At 32.9% G+C, this 18,060-nt stretch overlaps 1 protein-coding gene across 1 annotated transcript in view; it reads right to left on the minus strand.

Annotated features, from left to right (window-relative positions):
• Nucleotides 1-444: 444 nt before the first annotated feature.
• Nucleotides 445-18,060, minus strand: part of LOC142355519 (uncharacterized) — a 30,867-nt gene continuing 13,251 nt past the window's right edge. Inside the window, exons 5-7 of the mRNA XM_075407651.1 lie at nucleotides 16,903-17,096; nucleotides 13,398-13,578; nucleotides 445-786 (exon numbers count right to left, since the gene is read on the minus strand). Coding sequence (XP_075263766.1) covers nucleotides 602-786; nucleotides 13,398-13,578; nucleotides 16,903-17,096 — 560 coding nt within the window. The 3' untranslated portion in view covers nucleotides 445-601. The remainder of the gene's footprint in view (nucleotides 787-13,397; nucleotides 13,579-16,902; nucleotides 17,097-18,060) is intronic.

Here is an 18,060-nt window from a genome sequence, read left to right on the forward strand (position 1 = left end):
TTTTCACGTTATTGAGACGTGCCAAGTCTTGGCCAAGACTTGTATTTAGACTGATAAGTGTAAAAAGTGACATGATCATAGCTCTGAATCAGTACTGATATAAGACTTGCAATTAGACGTGCGCAGTACTGATATCGACTTGGCGTTCAGTCGGGGCCGGTATGTTAAATTTTGATTTAGTGGCGTGATTCGTTAGGCATCAATTCATTCATAAGAAATATTGAATTTTCTCTTGAACACGTTCTATAACAAACCCTGCACGATGATAATTGGGCGATCATGAACGATAACCTCAACTTTATCATCTCCATCATATTTTTTACTGTAATTAAAATATTCGTGCAAAGGTTTATCCGCTCAGGACATAGATTTGTGTCCACCAATTATACTATCATTTGATTGTTTTCAAGAGGTGGTTGATAATAATCGCTGTATGAAAAACAATCTCTGCCAAATTTTATTCTCAATCAATCGATTCTAAATTACTTTCATCTCTCTTAGTTCTGGCCTCTCTAGTTCAATATTTAGACGTTCATAACTACATCTAAGTTACTGTATAATCACAATTCAAGCAGTTTTCAAAAGAGATCAGCGGTTTCAGCTAAGCGGTTTCCGGTTCAATTCTGTTTGGGGTCACCAAGTGGTTTGAATAAGCACGGGTGGAGAGGAAATTCGCGATGACCAGAACGACAGATCCGACCACTGTCACAATGTCCAACTCGGGGTGGGGTCCCAACTCGCAATCTCCCTCTAATGTCTCCCCTTTAAATGAGAGAGTCAATTGAGCTGAAATTGAACAAAAATACCGTACAGAACTATGCAATAAAACGAAAATGGTTTCCTTCGTAAGAAGAAAAAATCATGACCGACTAGCGTCGAGCGAATTGCTCTCAAACGACCGGCAGAGGTTAGCTGAGGTAGTAGCCTGAGAGATGCTAGCATTAGGGGGCGTGAGTGGAGGGGGGTCAAGTGTTGAAGTGATAAACGGGGGTGGTGGGGTCAAGCGGGCGGGTGCACGGCGGGCGACTGAAGAAATTACCTGAACAGTTCAGGTATTTTTTTTCAGGTAAATTTGCCAGAACTTTTTTTATGTGTACTCAGATTATCAAAACATCTTACACTATTCCATTTCGATTCTATGCATAAAGAAGAAGCTAGAGATAATTGCAAATAAGGACACAATGAAGTTAAAGATTGATTGCGTGTATTTGGGTTTAAATAATACTACACCTTCAACATTCATCATAATAATATCAACAAGAAAGTAATGGTTAATGGTGAAAACATTTAACCTTCGTATACCTTATTTCATTGTCAAAAGTGAATAATTGAGTGATATGCGCAGTAACCAAGGAGACATTATATTATGATTAAATTTAAATCAAATATAAAAATTTCATCGTAAAATTTTAGTGTCATTTCAATATCGTTCTAGTTCTTTGTAAATTTAAGTTGACTGACTCTTGTTATTTATACGTTTGTCTTCAGGATAAGTTTATTCCATGAAAAGTCATTTATGAACAGTGTTTGAAACATCAACCAAATCTGAAAAAATAGGTTGTGGTAAACAAAAAAACTTAGCACGACAATTACTGAATTACAATCCAAAGAATTGAATGGAAACCGTGCCAACGCCTCAATTGACTAACAGAAGAATTGGACAGCACCAGCCAAATAAAAAATTATACACAAAAATTATAATTAAAACAGAATTTAAATGGTACATAATTTGATAGTTAAGATAACGAGAACCAAAAAAAGTTATACATTATACATAAAAAATTAGAATTGGCGTTCCGCGAACATCTTTCTGGACGCACAAACGACAAGCAGAAGCAAAAACCACAGGAAGTTTTTTTTTGTAAAATCAAATTTTTACTATAATCTGCTAATATTATTGTGTTATTCACTTCTTAAATTTTTGATTCTTAAAATTGATTCAAGAACACAGCAGCAAGGTAGGCTAATAACTGGCAGCTTTCACAAAAACGACGGACGTTTAAAACTTTTAGTTAAAGAACTAAAATAAAACATAAAATTTTACATTAAAATTTATAATTAATACTACTTTAGTTACATTCAAAGACACTAATTTCATCAAAATCCCTTTTTTTCTTACCAACAACTACAAAATGGCACATCTGAGGGCTGCAATCAGATTTCGGGTTATATACAAGCCAACGAGAGGATAGAAACCCATCAGAACACCGAAAAATATTACATAATTAAAGAAGTGCTAAAAAAACATTCAAAAATCTACTGCAATGCTGATATCTATTCTTTGTCAAAGTTTGAAGCTTTGACAAAATTCGTTGAGCCTTACGCTAAAAGAAAGTGTAAATGAACAAAAAAACTTCGAAAATAAAAAACTTGAAAAATAGCGCAATACAGTCAAAAGTTGCTGAAAATTGTGATGCTCAAAAACGTATCTGGGTCACTCAACAAACCCAAATATGAGCCTCAAAACCTTTCAAATAGTCAGTATTAGTAAATAAAATTAAAAAATTAAAATCGCAAAAAACGAGGTCAAAAAAATTTAAAATAATTAAAAATTAGTAATATTAGCAAAGATTAACTAAAAGTTAAGATTAATAATATCCAAATTGTCAATTTCAATTTTATTTTGTTAAAAAGTTATCAATAAATCCATTTTTACGCCTCAAGAAGCTTCTTTGCTCTATAAAATTGAAAACAACTGATAAACAAAGAAAGCAGATTAGCGAAAAAGCTTAGACTCTGGTGCTAATTTTGGCGTAAACAACAACAAAACCAGAACATTAGAATACAACGAAAATTTAAATATCAGTATAGGTATTCCAACATTGACCCACCTTGAAGAAACACAAACTCCAAAAATCAACTAACAAGTTAGAGAAAATTGCGACCAGTAAAGAAAAGTTGCTGCATTCAGTGCTCAAAAACAGCAAAAACTGACCTTTTCACCTTGAATTAACGCTTTACATCAGATTCAGTACTTTAAACACCCCAGAAAATAGTAAAACCAGCTGAGATTCTCTATGGCCCGCCGAGTTTTACCTGTTCATCCCGTTTCAAAAGCTCAAAGTCATGGAAAGTATCTTAAAAAAACATAGTAGGACATGTTCTGAATTACAAGCCAGAGAATTGAATCACCCCTTGACCTCACAATTAGAAAGTTTTCACATCAACATTACACTTAGACAGTCAACATACACTTCAAGAAAGTATTGACTCTAAGCATCCTTAGAATGAGTACATCATAAGACGACCTTATGGGTATCAAATACAGACAAAGCAAAAATGAGGCGCAACGAAAGAAAATTGCGACAATCAGAATATTTTTGAAAACCAATACTATCAAAGTATGACAACCACATAGGTTCAAATCAGAATCCTGAGCAAAGCGAACAATAAAACGTTTATAGTCATAAAAATCATTCAGCAAATCTTGGAACCAATAAAATCAAAATTCACAAATTCACTTAAAATGTCCTAAATCTAACGGCATCTCATTAAACAAAGTGAGTTTTAAAAAATCTACCGCCAAAAATTAATAGAAGGGCAACCAGAAATGTTTTTTTGCGACTAAGCGATAAGACCACAAAAATATCTTTTTTTTCAACACTTCAAAAATCTTTTGAAGTGTTGAAAAAAGCAGCTATGAAGTGGAGAAACAACTAAGGATAACCTATGCCTCATATGCAAGCAAAATTTTCAAGAATGAAACTAGGCTAAATGATGAGACCACAAAATTGCAGTTAAAAACCAGTTACGTTGAAAGACACTAATTTCAAAACCGGCAATTTCATGCCAAGAGCTGCATGGCAGAACTGCAGACTGCAATAAAAATTTGGGTTATATGCGATTCAAACGGAGGGCAAAAACTGATCCAATCCCAAAATATTAAAAAAAACAAATTTCTAAAAATTGTTTCAAAAAATTTCAAAATATCTTTCTTAAGGCTCACATCGATCCATTGCCATGTTTTTAAGCTTTGGAAAATTTTCGTTGACCACTTAAAGTAAAACAGCCTGAAAATGATAAAAATTTTCGAAAAATTGAAAAATTTGCTAAATTTGTGATGTTAACATCCTCAAAATTATTTCTGGGTCAACAAAGTTGCATCATCCATTATTGTAAAGTTAGGCCTGAAAATGGTTTCATTGGTCCTTAAAAGTAGATAAATCCTTCAAAGATGATTAAAAATCTCAAAAATTGAAAAAAAAAATTAGCAGTAATTAATTGAATGTTATGATATCCATATCATGAAAATTAATCCTGTAATGTTAAATTAAACCTCTTAACCCATTTTCAGAAATTAAAAACGTTGTTTAGGCCTATAAAGGTAAAAACGGCCGGAAAATGACAGAAATGGCCAAAAATTTGAATAAAATAGCAAAAAAGGCTTTGACTATAGTGTTAAAGTTGGCATAAACAACAAAAAGAAACCAACTATAGTACCATAAAGGACTATATCGTATATCATAATAGCCATATAAACTATGAACGACCTTGAAAAGCCAGTTTAGAAAACTACTCTTCCGTTGCAACTAAAAGTCTTCTATTGCAACTTAATGCCTGCCGAGCTCCACCTGTTTATCCCGTTTCAAAAGCTCAAAATAATTGAAAAAGATTTTAAAAAAATTTAACAGAGCTTAGCACGAAGATTCCAAAACCTACTCAATGCACATATTCGCTCATATCATAGTCAATTACTGATCAACCAAAACGTGCCTCTACTCATTTGTGGTATTTATAAAACAGAAATAAAATAAAAAACAGTGAGGGAAACATGAGAAAAACAAAATATGTATAAACATGATACAAAATCTGATTCGTCACAAGTTGCGACCCTAAAAAATATTGGCAAAAATTTTAACTAGCAAAGATAAAAAATCAAAGATTAGAAATCAAAAAATCGCAGAATACTTTCACGCTCACTTTATTCGCTCTCTTAGAAAATTGCACTAACAAAAAGCACTCTCTCTCCATTGCTCTGCTCTTCATTTTTGTTCAGCAGTTTGACCTAAGCAATTGTTTTTACGTGCGCTATTTGACTTTTCATCCTATGAAAAGAGAAGTCACCGATTAAAAATATAGATCACCTTAACTCCTCTTCGAGTAATAAAAAAAGACAGAGCACCAATACAATCGAAATTATTTCGAGTGTAAAAGCATTGGTAAGCGTTGAGTAGCAAGGAAAAAAGTTCTAATTTGACACGAAAAACTCATTGATTCTCATTGATGATTAACACAATGGGTTTGACATTATCTTCAGAATTATCTTGTGAGCACGGAATTATCTTGTGAGCACGGAGTCACAAATACATCAAGCAGGTCGCATTACGATAAAAAACTCATAACAAGCAATCCGAATCTTAAAATTATGTTGTTATTTTGTTTCTGTTTTCTTACCAATTTAGAATATATACCCTCAAGAAATCAGAACATTCTAAGTTAAACATGTTAAAATTGTTATAATATTTTCTATGACTAGCAGCTCATTATGAGTATTTTACCTTTTCAGCTAAGATAAAATTAGTCAGGTTTGTCTAATAAAAAATTAATTCAAAACGGAAAATCGTCGTCACAGCTTTCTAGAGATATTATTCACATTGCTATCCAAAAACTTTACCAAAGATTGAAAAATAGGGAAGCAAAGGGTCATGCACTTTTAGGTTTAAAATCTAAGTCAAGTATTTCGGAACAAAAATTGTGTTTATCAGTTGAGAAATTGTGAATACTCGATTATGCTTATTATCGTTAAACGAAGTATCTGTTATACTGAAATCTAAGCCGGGAGAATTGAATGTGCTCAGTGGCCGGAAATTGTAATTACTCGAGATTCACATACCATTCTCATTTGAAGATCAGGTCTGCATTATATCTCTAAACTCAGTAAATTACAAAAATTTTATAGACGTTAAAGTTAAACCAATTATTGGTCTAAAAATTGTACGATTTAAATTTAGTTAGAATGCTTCAAGTCACCGATTTAAACTATTCGCTCAGAACTTAAGTGTTGAATAATTACTTTCGTTACTCTTCTGGATAAATTCGCTTTTCAAAGTCACACATTACATTAAAAATTTTTGCAGCTTATATTTTAAATTCAATTACACCAAACTGAAAAGAGAACAAGATTTGAATAAGTATCAATTCTTAATTTGAAGTAGAGCTCAAAAAATGTTCAAGTAGATATTTTTCAACGTTTCAATACCGTTTGTATGTAATATATCTTTACACAAGCTGAATTGTAACTTTGATTAAAATCTACTTCAATACTATAGGCAAGAATAATTTGATGAAAATAACTTGGACTGCGAACAAAAGTTCATAAAAAGATTGTTAGACTTTCTGCTGCTAGATTTTCATATCAGGAATTAGTATTCGAACTTACTAAAAATCAACCAATATTATTCACATTATATTATATTATTCGATTAAATATTAATACTTAATAATGTTTAATTATTTCAATTAAATGTAAAAACATACCCGGCATATTGCCGGAAAAAAAGCCGACGTTGATTCCCATAACTCTATTGGGATTGAAAGAAAAGAAAATATCAACAAAAATTGATTTTTGTATAAAAAAACACTTTTAAGTGCGATTTATTTTGATGTCATTTCGTAATTGAAAATACTCCTGTCTTTCAGTGAGAGGCTACAGGGTCTAGTAAAAATACCAATGAGCATTATAGATAGTAACTAAAATTTATGAGAACAAAGTTCAAGTACCGGGCCTCTAAAAATGGGCTTCATGGGTTTATCCCGTTTCTATTTCTGAATTTGAGTTTTTTATACTAGCTCTCTTCATTTTGAATTGCTTTGCTGATCAGCTGCTGTTTAAAAGAACTTTGAGCAGAATGACAGAAGAGTGAAACTAGCCTAGAGAAGTCAAAAAGATTTCACGCAAATGTCGAAAAAGCGGCAAAATGGGTAAAGCGAAAAAAGTTCGACGAAGTAAAAAAACATAGCAGGACAAGTCCTGACGTACAATTCAAAGAATTTTCATTGACTTAACAAACAACTAGACCTAGAACGGACAATGGGTGAATTGGGAAAACCATTTCTAGAAAAATCAGATGAAAAAAACAAAAAAAAGAAATCAATGTCAAAATGCTGCTAGGGAGAACAAAAAACCACTAGTGAGATATGTAATTTTGATTCTAACAAAAAACTAGGTCCAGAATGAGCTGTGAATGGATTGGGAAAACCATTCAGAAAAAAAAACCGATCCAAAAAATCGAAAAAAACAGTAAAAATCAGAGTGAAATTGCCGCATGTGAACAAAAAACCACTACCGAGAAACCGAACTTTTGTTCAAACACTGTTTTCTCACTTTACTTTAAAATTAGATCAAAAAAAATTCACGCCGCAAAACCACTCGCCTTTTCGCTTCATTTCCTGTTTTGGCGTGACCAAAATCAACACTCCAATTTGACTTCAAAAATCATGAAAATGTGTGAACAGATCTTAAAAAAAAAAAAAAGACAGCGCCCCAATACAATTCAAATTCTTTGAATTGTAAAAATAGGAGCGCTATAATAGCCGGCTGAGAAGATGAAGGCGGCTAATAACTAGACCAAGAACAGACTATGAGTGAATTGGGAAAACCATTTCTAAAAAAGATTAGATGAAAAAAAAAACAAAAAAAAAACAGAAAATCGAGAAATTCGATGTCAAAATGCCGCATGTGAACAAAAAAAACCCACTGACGAGAAATGGAAATTTGGTTCAAACTAAAAACTAGGCAGAGAATGAACTATGAATGGATTGGGAAAACCACTTAGAAAAAATCCGATCCAAAAAATGGAAAAAAAACAGTAAAAATCAAAGTGAAATTGCCGCATGTGAACAAAAAACCACTAACCAGAAAGCGTATTTTTGTTCAAACACGGTTTTCTCACCCTACTTTTAACTTCACGCCACAAAACTACTCACTTTTTTGCTTCAATTCCTGTTTCGGTGTGACCAAAATCACTATTCCGATTGACTTCAGAAATCATGAAAATGCGAGAACAGATCTTTAAAAAAAGACAACGCCCCAATACAATTCAACTTCTTTGAATTGTAAAAAAATAGGAGCACTATAGTAGCCGGCTGAGAAGCTGAGGCGGTTATTAATAACAAAAAAGTATTATTACTATCAAATATTTTGATAATTATTGTTTAATTAGAATTAGTAATAATTATTAAAATTATTCAATTATTACTAAACATATAAAAAAAAGAAATCAAATTTCGTATTGATTGCGAAGAACTTTCTTTTGACTGATTTGTAATTTAAAGCGGAGGAGGGGTATCAGTATTGTGGGTTTTGTACAAAATTTTCAGGCCGTTAAAAGCAAGAATTCAGATATGATGGATTTAAAACTTAAGTTTTGAATTTCCTATATGAGCATCTCAAATACAGAATTCAGCCAAACCATCGTGTTTTTATTGCTCAACAAAGTTTTTCACGAAAACGAAAAGAGCAGTGAACCATTGTTAAATTTAAAAAGTTTCTTATCGTTAACAAACACCTGCTTTTCCAGGCTCTGAAGACTAGTAAAAAAGCATTACCAATAGATTGAAAGTATAATGCAGATTTAGTTTATAATCGTTTTTCAATAGTTTGTCCTCTGCTACTTTGAACATGTGAATTTCAGATGCGAATATATTTACATTGGCAGATTTGAAGCGATTGTGACGTCATATGGTCGTAACAAAAATCGCGACGACGAAATAAAAAATACCAAGAGAAGGCCAATAATAGCCCCAGCTATTGCTGTGCAGCTATTAAAAATATTATGTACAAAGTTTTCTTAAAATTTGAGAATGAATAAAGGAACATTGGTTTTTCTAAATGAAAGTACAATGAATCTTAATTTTACAGATTATTTTACGACCAAAAAAGCAACTGTCGATAAGCCCCATTACAATTGGCATTTTAAGAACAAATCAAACATTATCATAGAAAAAAATAATCAAAATTTAGATAAAGGAAGTTCAATAAACGATCATTTCTTAAAATAAATGTCAAAGAGATGTCTCGACTAAAGTGTTTTTTTTTTTCAAACTATTTTTCACACTGATAAAACTTTTTTCCAACAATGTTAGGATAAAAAATTACGCTTTTTTGCTTCATTAACTTAACAATAGTTTTTCTTTAGTCTTCTGGATTCATAGTTTCTGAATTCAATTTTGAAGTCACACATTTAAATATTATGATGTTGGCATTGTAAGTTCTGTCACATGAAGCGGGGAAAAACGTGAAAAAAACAATTGCTCCTTATTGTGACGCAGAGCTTGAAATTCGATTATGAAAGATTTTTGTCGATGACTTTATCTAAATTGAAGTAATTATTTTGTACACCAGAGTGGAAAACAGAAGTTAATCTTGTAAGATCTTGTAAGATTCTTGTATGATTCTTACAAGACGTTGTTAAATCTTACAAGATTCTTACCAGGTTCTTAAAAGACCTTACAAGATTAATTTTTTCTTACAAGATTCCTACAAGATTCTTACAAGATTAACTTTTTCTTACAAGATTAATTTTTTGCGAGATTTCAAATAGTAGACGCAAGTTTACAGTGAATACATTAAGTATAGTGACTAAAAACAATAATGTTAACTGCTAGATTTTTCATAAAAGGGGTATTAGTATTCTCACCTCACAGTTATTGTAGAGAGCACCGTGTTGACTGATTTAATTAACGTGGACGCAGAGCAGGTTCAGGAAAATACTTTTACAAATAATGCGCAATCTGTTCAATGCCAAAGATTTTTTATGTTTTAATGAATAAAATTTTTTTAATTTATAAGACTCAAGTTATAATGTTGAATACGGTCATTATTGCGTCTAAGGAGGAATTAACCACTAGCAAGATTCAATTTAATTGTCAAAAAAATGAATACTCTGAAACTTTTGAAAATTGTTTCAATTCAATTCAGCAGCTCATCATTTTTTGCTCTTCAACATAGATAAAATATATTATAAATAGATTTATTTTGGATCAAACATCTTGCATGATTCGTATCCTCCTCTGTAGGTAAATTTGATTGTTATCTAGAGATTCAAGCAAGACCGAATGTGTGAAATTGTGATTTTGTTCTTCGCATTAACTTCTAGTAACAGTGGTTTTTAGTTTAGTGTCCGAAAACACATAATATCAGTAGAGAAGTTAATGTAGAAATGTAGATCGCAGATTGCTAGAAAACATCTGAGAACATAGACATGAAGTCTCAAAATAATGATAGAATAAGAAGAACTTCGGCTTATTCAAAATATGTAAAATTTTGATTTTGAAGAATTTAGTATTTACTTAAGCCTTTTTAATTTTAGCTTCCCTCAAATCAGCTTGAATTAGACTGAGACATTTTCCGTTCACGTTTTTTCATTAATTTAAAAATAGCAAAAATGCGTGAATGAATGAACGAAAAATAGATTTGATGTGAGCGTGACGTCAAATGAGCGCAACAAAAACTTGACGACGATTTAAAAAACATAGTAGGAAAAGCCTGGAGCCGACTCCACGTAAAACTTGACTGAGGCAAAAACTTGGCAGCTTAAATTTTTGAGTTAAGTTCCAAAAGTTGTTTTTCAAGGCTCATTTAATATAAATTCAGATTGTTCAGTGTTTATCAACACAACAACAACTCTATAACAATAAAAAAATACCACAACAAAATAAACAAATATTTCAAAAAACAAGAACTTTTTTTTCATTAATTCGAGAGTCATAAGGCCAATCAAAGATCTAATAACCACACCACAGACCATTTAAAACATAGCAATTAAATAGGAAAAAAACATCCAAAATAAACGAAAATCAGGACGAATAGTCAGAAATAATTATAAATGGACAAAAACAGATTTGACTTGATTAAAAAAAACTTTTCTAATACATACACAATTTACTACTGTTACCAATCAATCGAAAGATAATTTTGGCGGGCGTTAAAACTAATTATATTTAATTAGTCCCCCTAGCGTGTGAAATCTTTAACCGTAACGTATACACCTCCTCCCAAACGTACAAATATTTCTCCCAAATGTATGAACATTTTTTAACATAAGAGCAAATAATTGGTTGGAATGTCAAAATTTATGTCAAAACTAAAAAATGCTTTAAAAGTCTTACGTGAAAAAAATTTTGGTCTGAGCAGCGTCCTAGAGAAAAAATGAAAAAAAAGATGTGAAAAAAAAGAGAAAAAAAGAGTAATTAAGAAGAATACAGAATTTGTGATTTTGTTTTGAAAAGATAAAATGCCTATAGCATGCTGCTAAGTAATTCATCTGAATTTCAACTGTAAGTTTTGAACTAACTGACATTAATTGCTTTTATTCTGTTTGTGGTTCTGTTTCCCAGGATTCTAGGATTTCTGTTTAAAGCAATTAAAATTTATTTTTTGGGGGCAGTCAAGTTTATGATCGATCTGACTGCAATAAGTAGTTATTACAACAAGAGCAGTAGCCTATTTCGAGACCAAATGTTTATCTTTCAAGATATTACAGGATTCTCGCAACAAAATGGTTATAATGGTTATCTTGCAAAACTATGGTTATCACGCAAGATCTTGCAAGACGATGACTATCTAACAAGATCTTACAAGATTAATGATTATCTTGCACGATTCTTACAAGCTCGTTTCGGTGAGGCCCTGACTCTCATTGGTTGTTTTAGTCGCATTATATTTCGTTTTAAGCGCACGATATAGATTAGGCGCCTGATATAGTTTCGTGTTTTACAAGATGTAATATGCAGTAAAATTACTTTAGATATACGTGTTCTATTAATGAACAACCTAAGTTCAGCCAGCTGAGCAAAAAATTAATAACTGTTTCGTTGAGCACTGCAAACACAAATTCAAAACTTGCCAAAAATTTGAACTATTCCTTTAACTTTCTGGGACCCCAGATTTTACATTTCTCAAAATAAAGTTTTGAAGTTTTACCGATATATTTCTTTCAAAACGCTTTTCTGCTTAAAATTATTATTTGTTGCTATAAATTGCTAACAAGTTTTCTAATTTCATTATTTATTTCAACATTTTCAACTCTCTATTGTAACATTTTTTTTCTCAGTTTTTTAAATTTTACTCTGAATTTGAAACTGATTCTGCATTGAAATACAACTTACGTTCTTCTAAATTACCGTCCCTGCAAACGTACTTAAACTTCTTTACGAAATCACTTTATCTTTACACCCTAATCTATATGCATTTAAAACAATAGATTGTCTTTGAGTATAGTTAAGAAATATAATGAATTGTTTGGTATAATTAAAAGTTATCCCCATAACAGTTCTTAACCAGAACATTGTAAGGTAAATAACTCTATAACTACTTTTTTGGATAATTTCTCTAGCGAAGATACACTGTTTCCCAAAGGCAGCACCCGACTAGGCTCAAAAAGGCTTCTTGGTGTCCTTTGAAGTGTGTATGTAAATTAGTTCTATCAAATAATTGTTTTATATACATACTTGAGAACAATATATTTTTTATTATTGATTTGTTTCGCAATTGTCTGACATGAGCTGAACAAAAAGGAGTTGTTTCGTAACTTTATTCTGTGCATGTTTGCATAATTTATTACTATATACGAATTTTGGGCTGTTAGTTTTACCAGCTGATCTTGGTAATATTTTAAATGCGTTTTTAATTCGACTATTACTAAAAAAACAACGAAAAAAGCAATTAGTTCAGCTTAATGAGCTCACGAAAGCACAAAGCTACAATGCAATTGTTCAAACATGATCTCATGCAAAGAATCAAAAATAAATTCAATTGTTTCTACGAGTTAGAAGAGTTCAAAATGAACAATTTCTATGCTTGCTATATGAAAACTCTACTCAGATAATCTACTTTGAGTATTTGCAACCATATTATTCAAAAGTATTACTAAAATTATTTATTATTATTATATTGATGAATTTTTAGCCAAAATTCACACAAGCAATGAATGGTCACAGATATATACATATTTGCAACGGTGAAATAATCGCGAAAATCGAGTTGCTGCGAAGACTTTCATAGTCCCCCCCAATAGCCGATCAACAGATCATTTTTTCTTTTTCTTGGGCAAAATTTCATCCATTGATCAACAATAATGGATCATACGGGCATTTCAAACTCTAAAGCATGTTTAAAGCATTATTCTAAAACTATTTTTCTGTGTGTCAAGATTTATCAAGATCTTAGCAAGTTTTGCCGAGAAAATTTCTTGCCATGTCTTGATAAGATCTTGTCAAGATCTTACCAAGATGATGCCAGAAATTTTTGCCTATCAAGATCTTGGCAAGATGTTTCAAGTTTTGCAAGAATTATCAAGATCTTGCATGACATGGCAAGGTGTATCAAGCTTCGTTTCACTGGGCGTTTTGTCTTTGATTAGCTTCAGACATATATTGCTAATTGAATAAGAGCTTACCAGCAGCGAAGCAGAGTTGTACGAATGAAATGAGGGTTGCGAATGAGGACATGACCATAGAGGTAGTCACTCGACACCAAGTTGGGTTAAACAGAGAGTGTTGCATGTGGAAGAGGGAGAAGCTGGCCTCAACCAGTGGGCACCAGATGATCAACCCTGTCGATCGGAATGCGTGGCAATACTGAAGTAATGGGAACAACAGTAATCAGAAATATTTATGAACTAATTATACTTTTCCATCGGGTCATCAGAGGATCCCGGGATCACATATAATTAACTTTTTACACACATTACGAGCCAGCGTCTCTATCTTAAGATTTTAATTCACACTTCCTCCACGCTATTTTTTGGAAATTTGAGACAAAGGTATTGTAAATTATAATACCGAAGAATAATAATAAGATTGTAATGTTTTATAGAATAATTTACTATAATATATGGATTAACAGTACAAACCAATAATCGTTCCTTCTGTTGCCATATCCCAAAAAGGTATGCACTTTTTCAAAATGTAATAGGATACGTTAATAAAACTGAAGAGAAAAAATGGACCAAATGGTCAACTTTATTTGGATGGCGACGCCGGCTCATAATGCACTTATGAAAATCGTTCTTAGTAATGGCTAGTCCAACCTCTGCCATAAGGACGTGTTGAAATACCCTCAACATTTCCCAACAAGTATTTAATATAACCGACTAACGTCGGCGAATTGCTCTCAAACAACTGGCGAGCAGTTGGCTCCGTCAGTTTTTAGTTGCGAGGGGAGGCTAGCTTTAGCTGAATTAAGGGGGAGGGGTTGGAAGTGGAGTGAGCAAGAGTGGGGAGGCAGGACGAGTGTTCGGGGTTGCGGATTGAATGAGATGGAGTGAAGAGTGGTGGAGAGAGGAGGGAGTGTGAGAGGAAGGTAAGTGTGTGTAGGTGTGTCTGTGTGAGTGGTTGTGGTGGGGGTTAAAGGGGGAGGGGTCAAGCGCTGAGAACCTATCATGAATTTATGTCGTGCAAACTGCTTCGTTTAATCGCATCGTTAGAGACTAGTGCGCCCTAAGGCTCCGAGAGAACTTAATGTCATCCGGGCTTTACCTGTTTATACCGATCTTGAGGATGACAAGTGAAAATGGTTAGAAGAAAAATCGGTCGAGCGAAAAATGGGATAAAAAACATAGCCGGTACTGTAACACATTCGAAGAGTCTAGAAATATCTTTAAAGTAACCCTACTCAAATCAGAAAACTCAAAGAAAGAAAGTAAACAAAAGTGACTAATAAAACTATACAAAACTGTTATTAGAAAATGTTGATAAAATTTTTAGATTAGAGGCGCGGGTGGAGGGGGGAGTAAGTAGATTGGGTCCAATTTCCGAAAACAAAAGTCAAAGTTCAGGTCATGAACAAACTTGCTTCAGCTAACTTGCTAAACCTGTAGAATACGGATAGATGCATGTCTTCTCGTCGTAAATAGACCACAATACGAATATATTTGGTATCAAGTTCGTTTGAGAGCAATTATTAAGAGTAGGGAGAAATCTGGTCAAAGGGAACTTCATCATGGCTGTCTCTAAAATTACCCAAGAGATACTAGAATTAAAAAGTCATCTGGATCGGAAATTAAATAATTGGGACCAGAAACGACTCTCAAAGGAAATAAATTAGTCTGTCCACATAGGTATGTGAAAGCAAAATTTTTGCCGCGTGACAGAAGAAACTTTCAATCAGATTATACAGTTATCTCATACGAAGAAGTTTTTTCTGGCATCGTCATTTTGGATTTGTTTTAGAACAGAATCGTAGTTTTCTTTAGCGGAATTGCCTTTTAAGCGAATCAATTAATCCGTAGTATATCCGGTAGTAAATAGAAAACTTTCATAACTTTTTTATATGCACGAATAAAGATTCTCGTTGCGCAAGCAAATTGGTTTTACGATCCCAAGACTGCAATTCCAAGTAAATCTGGATTACCCATTTTGCAATGCCAGAGAGGTGAGTTGATGGATTGCAGTAATGTCATGGAAATCACGGATGAATTAAAATATGTTCTTTTTCATCTAATGTTTATCATAGAAATTGGAGTTGTTTTCTATGAAATTGCGTCAAAAAGTTTGATGCATAAGCTATTTTTACGGTATCTGAAACGCGAATTAGAATGGATCCGAGAAATCATTTGACAAGTTTTGCATTTTGCAAGTGCCCCCTCATTAATTTTGCAACCTTTTAAGATCCAAACATCGTACTACTGGGGTAATTGAACAAAATGCTGAGATTTCATTAAACAGCTGCTCAATTTCCAAATTTATCTCAAATCAATTAAGTTTTCAGGCAACAGGAATCATTTGATTTTCTTGCAACAGGCAAAAGATTTTCTTGATTTGATCAGGCAACATGGATCATTTGATTTTCTTGTATAGTCGATAGAATTCTTTTTATACAACTTTCCTTTTAAAGCGAATTTATCATCAGCTATGGACCACAAACATTCGGAGCATTTTTACATTACTGACGAAGCTACACGTACAACTCTACCCTTATACACGATTCATAGCAACAATTCACGTTCAAAACTACTCTTTTTCTGCAGTTACATATTAAAACACTCACGTGCACATTTTGAAATGCCGAAAATCGGCAGTGCCAGAAGTTAAATTGACAGAAGTTCCTACTTAGCTAGGAGTTGAATTCCATTGATTTTCGTCATTTTAAAATGTGCGCGTTTCGTGTCCTAAGCATAGTTACGTTACTCTGTAGAAGTCACCTCGAAGGTCTGATTTAATATCTGGATCCGCTTCGTGGATCTCGATAAACGCCAGAAGTTCTCAGTGACTTCAAGAAGCGAAGTGTTACGTAATCATTACTTCTTCCTGACAGATTTCAATCTGAACTAGTTTTATAACCATTCTAGACGGCCTATCAGTAAAACCAGATTACTTTGTTTATTTTTTTCTCAATTTTGTTTAATTAAGGTTCTGATAAGGTCGAAAGAAGGTTCTGACAATAAAAAGAGACAATTCCTGGAATTAACTTTTTTCTCTTGCTAAATTGAATGTAAGAATTCCAATCATAACGTACAAGTTTAATTTGTAAATCGGCTATTTATAATAAAAATCCAATTAACTTCTAAATAATGGAGAAAAACAGATACTATTGATTTTGATCTATTCAGATTTTTTGCTGTTTGCATAATTTTCTCGCATTACTTACAAAATTTGTCTATTTATCCATAGCACTTATTTTAACCCCTGAAAATAGTTTTTATTGCTTATATAACATTACTAAAAACTTCATACATTCAGAAACGCGATCTCGAATTAATACTGCTTCCGCTTTAACTCTGAATCTCTGAGGTCTTTCAACTTCTTGTAGCTTTGAAAGGTTCTCAGCGCAATTTTTGTTTTACATTTCTTGACTTTAATTACAATCTTGTCAACAAATTTGGTTTTGCAGTTTTTGAATTTATTTAATAGCTTTCCAGTGAAGTTTTTTTGCATTTGTTGACTTTCTTTACTAGGTCGTACCTTGAAAGCGACGACAGCCACAGCCAGCAGAATGACACTGATATTGAACACAATCACATTCAGCATCTTCTCGCATGTCGTGATGGACGTGAAGTGTCCCTCGTGTGGGAAAAAACTGCCCGGTCTGAAGTGCAGGAAAGCGTGAGGAGTCGAGTCTGAGTTGGGTATAAATATTCGTTTGAAACAGCAAACACCTACAACATAAACTACAGAAATCTACAGATATATTTATGACTTTGAAAAGGATTCACAGAAGTCAGTTTAAATTACAGGATTCAATTTTTTTTTTGATTTTTTCGAAAGACCGCTGGAACATTGCTTAATCCGAAATATAAGTCGTTAATTTCTTTTTCATCCCATCAGCTATTAACAAAATAAAACATACCCGGCAGATTGCCGGAAAATAGCCGCCGTTGATTCCAATAAGCATGATTGGGATTGAACGAATAGAATATATTGAAAAAAAAAGATTTTTTCGAAAACATTTTTTAAGTCCGATTTATTCTGATGCCATTTCGTAGTTGAACATACTTCTGTTTCTTAGAGAGAGGCTACTACCAATACCAATGAGCATTAGAGGTGGTAACTAAGACTTATAGGAACGGGCATCTAAAATAGGGCTTTATGGGTTTATCCCGTTTCTATTTCTGACTTCAATTTTTTATACCGACTCTGTTCATTTTGAATTGCTTTGCTTAGCAACTGATGTTCAAATTCACTTTTAGCAGAATGAGAGAAGAGAGAAACTAGCCTAGAGAAGTCAAAAAGATTTCACGCAAAATGTCGAAAAAGCGGCAAAATGGTAAAGCGAAAAAAAGTTTGACGAAGTAAAAAAAAACATAGCCGGAAGAATTCCGGAAACGACTCGAAGGAGAAAATTGCCCATACTTATGACTAAACAACTAGAACAACTATTGTGAACCCTGAACATCCACAAACGCCATAAAAAACTTGAGGAAGAATAGAAAGGTCATTCAAAAACATTGAACAAAAAAAAACTAGAAAAACTTAATGAGTTTTTTTAATAGTACAAGGAAGCATAAAACCGAGTAAAGTTCCTTTGCACTTAGAGCAATGAAAAGTTCGCAAAACAATGGGCAAGTCATAATAGGCTAGGAAACTTCTCAGATTTAAAAAAAGAGAAACTCCAGAAAATAA

The sequence above is a fragment of the Convolutriloba macropyga genome, unplaced genomic scaffold (assembly GCF_964194025.1).
Source record: "Convolutriloba macropyga unplaced genomic scaffold, txConMacr16.3 SCAFFOLD_745, whole genome shotgun sequence".
Taxonomy (NCBI): Eukaryota; Metazoa; Xenacoelomorpha; order Acoela; family Convolutidae; genus Convolutriloba; species Convolutriloba macropyga.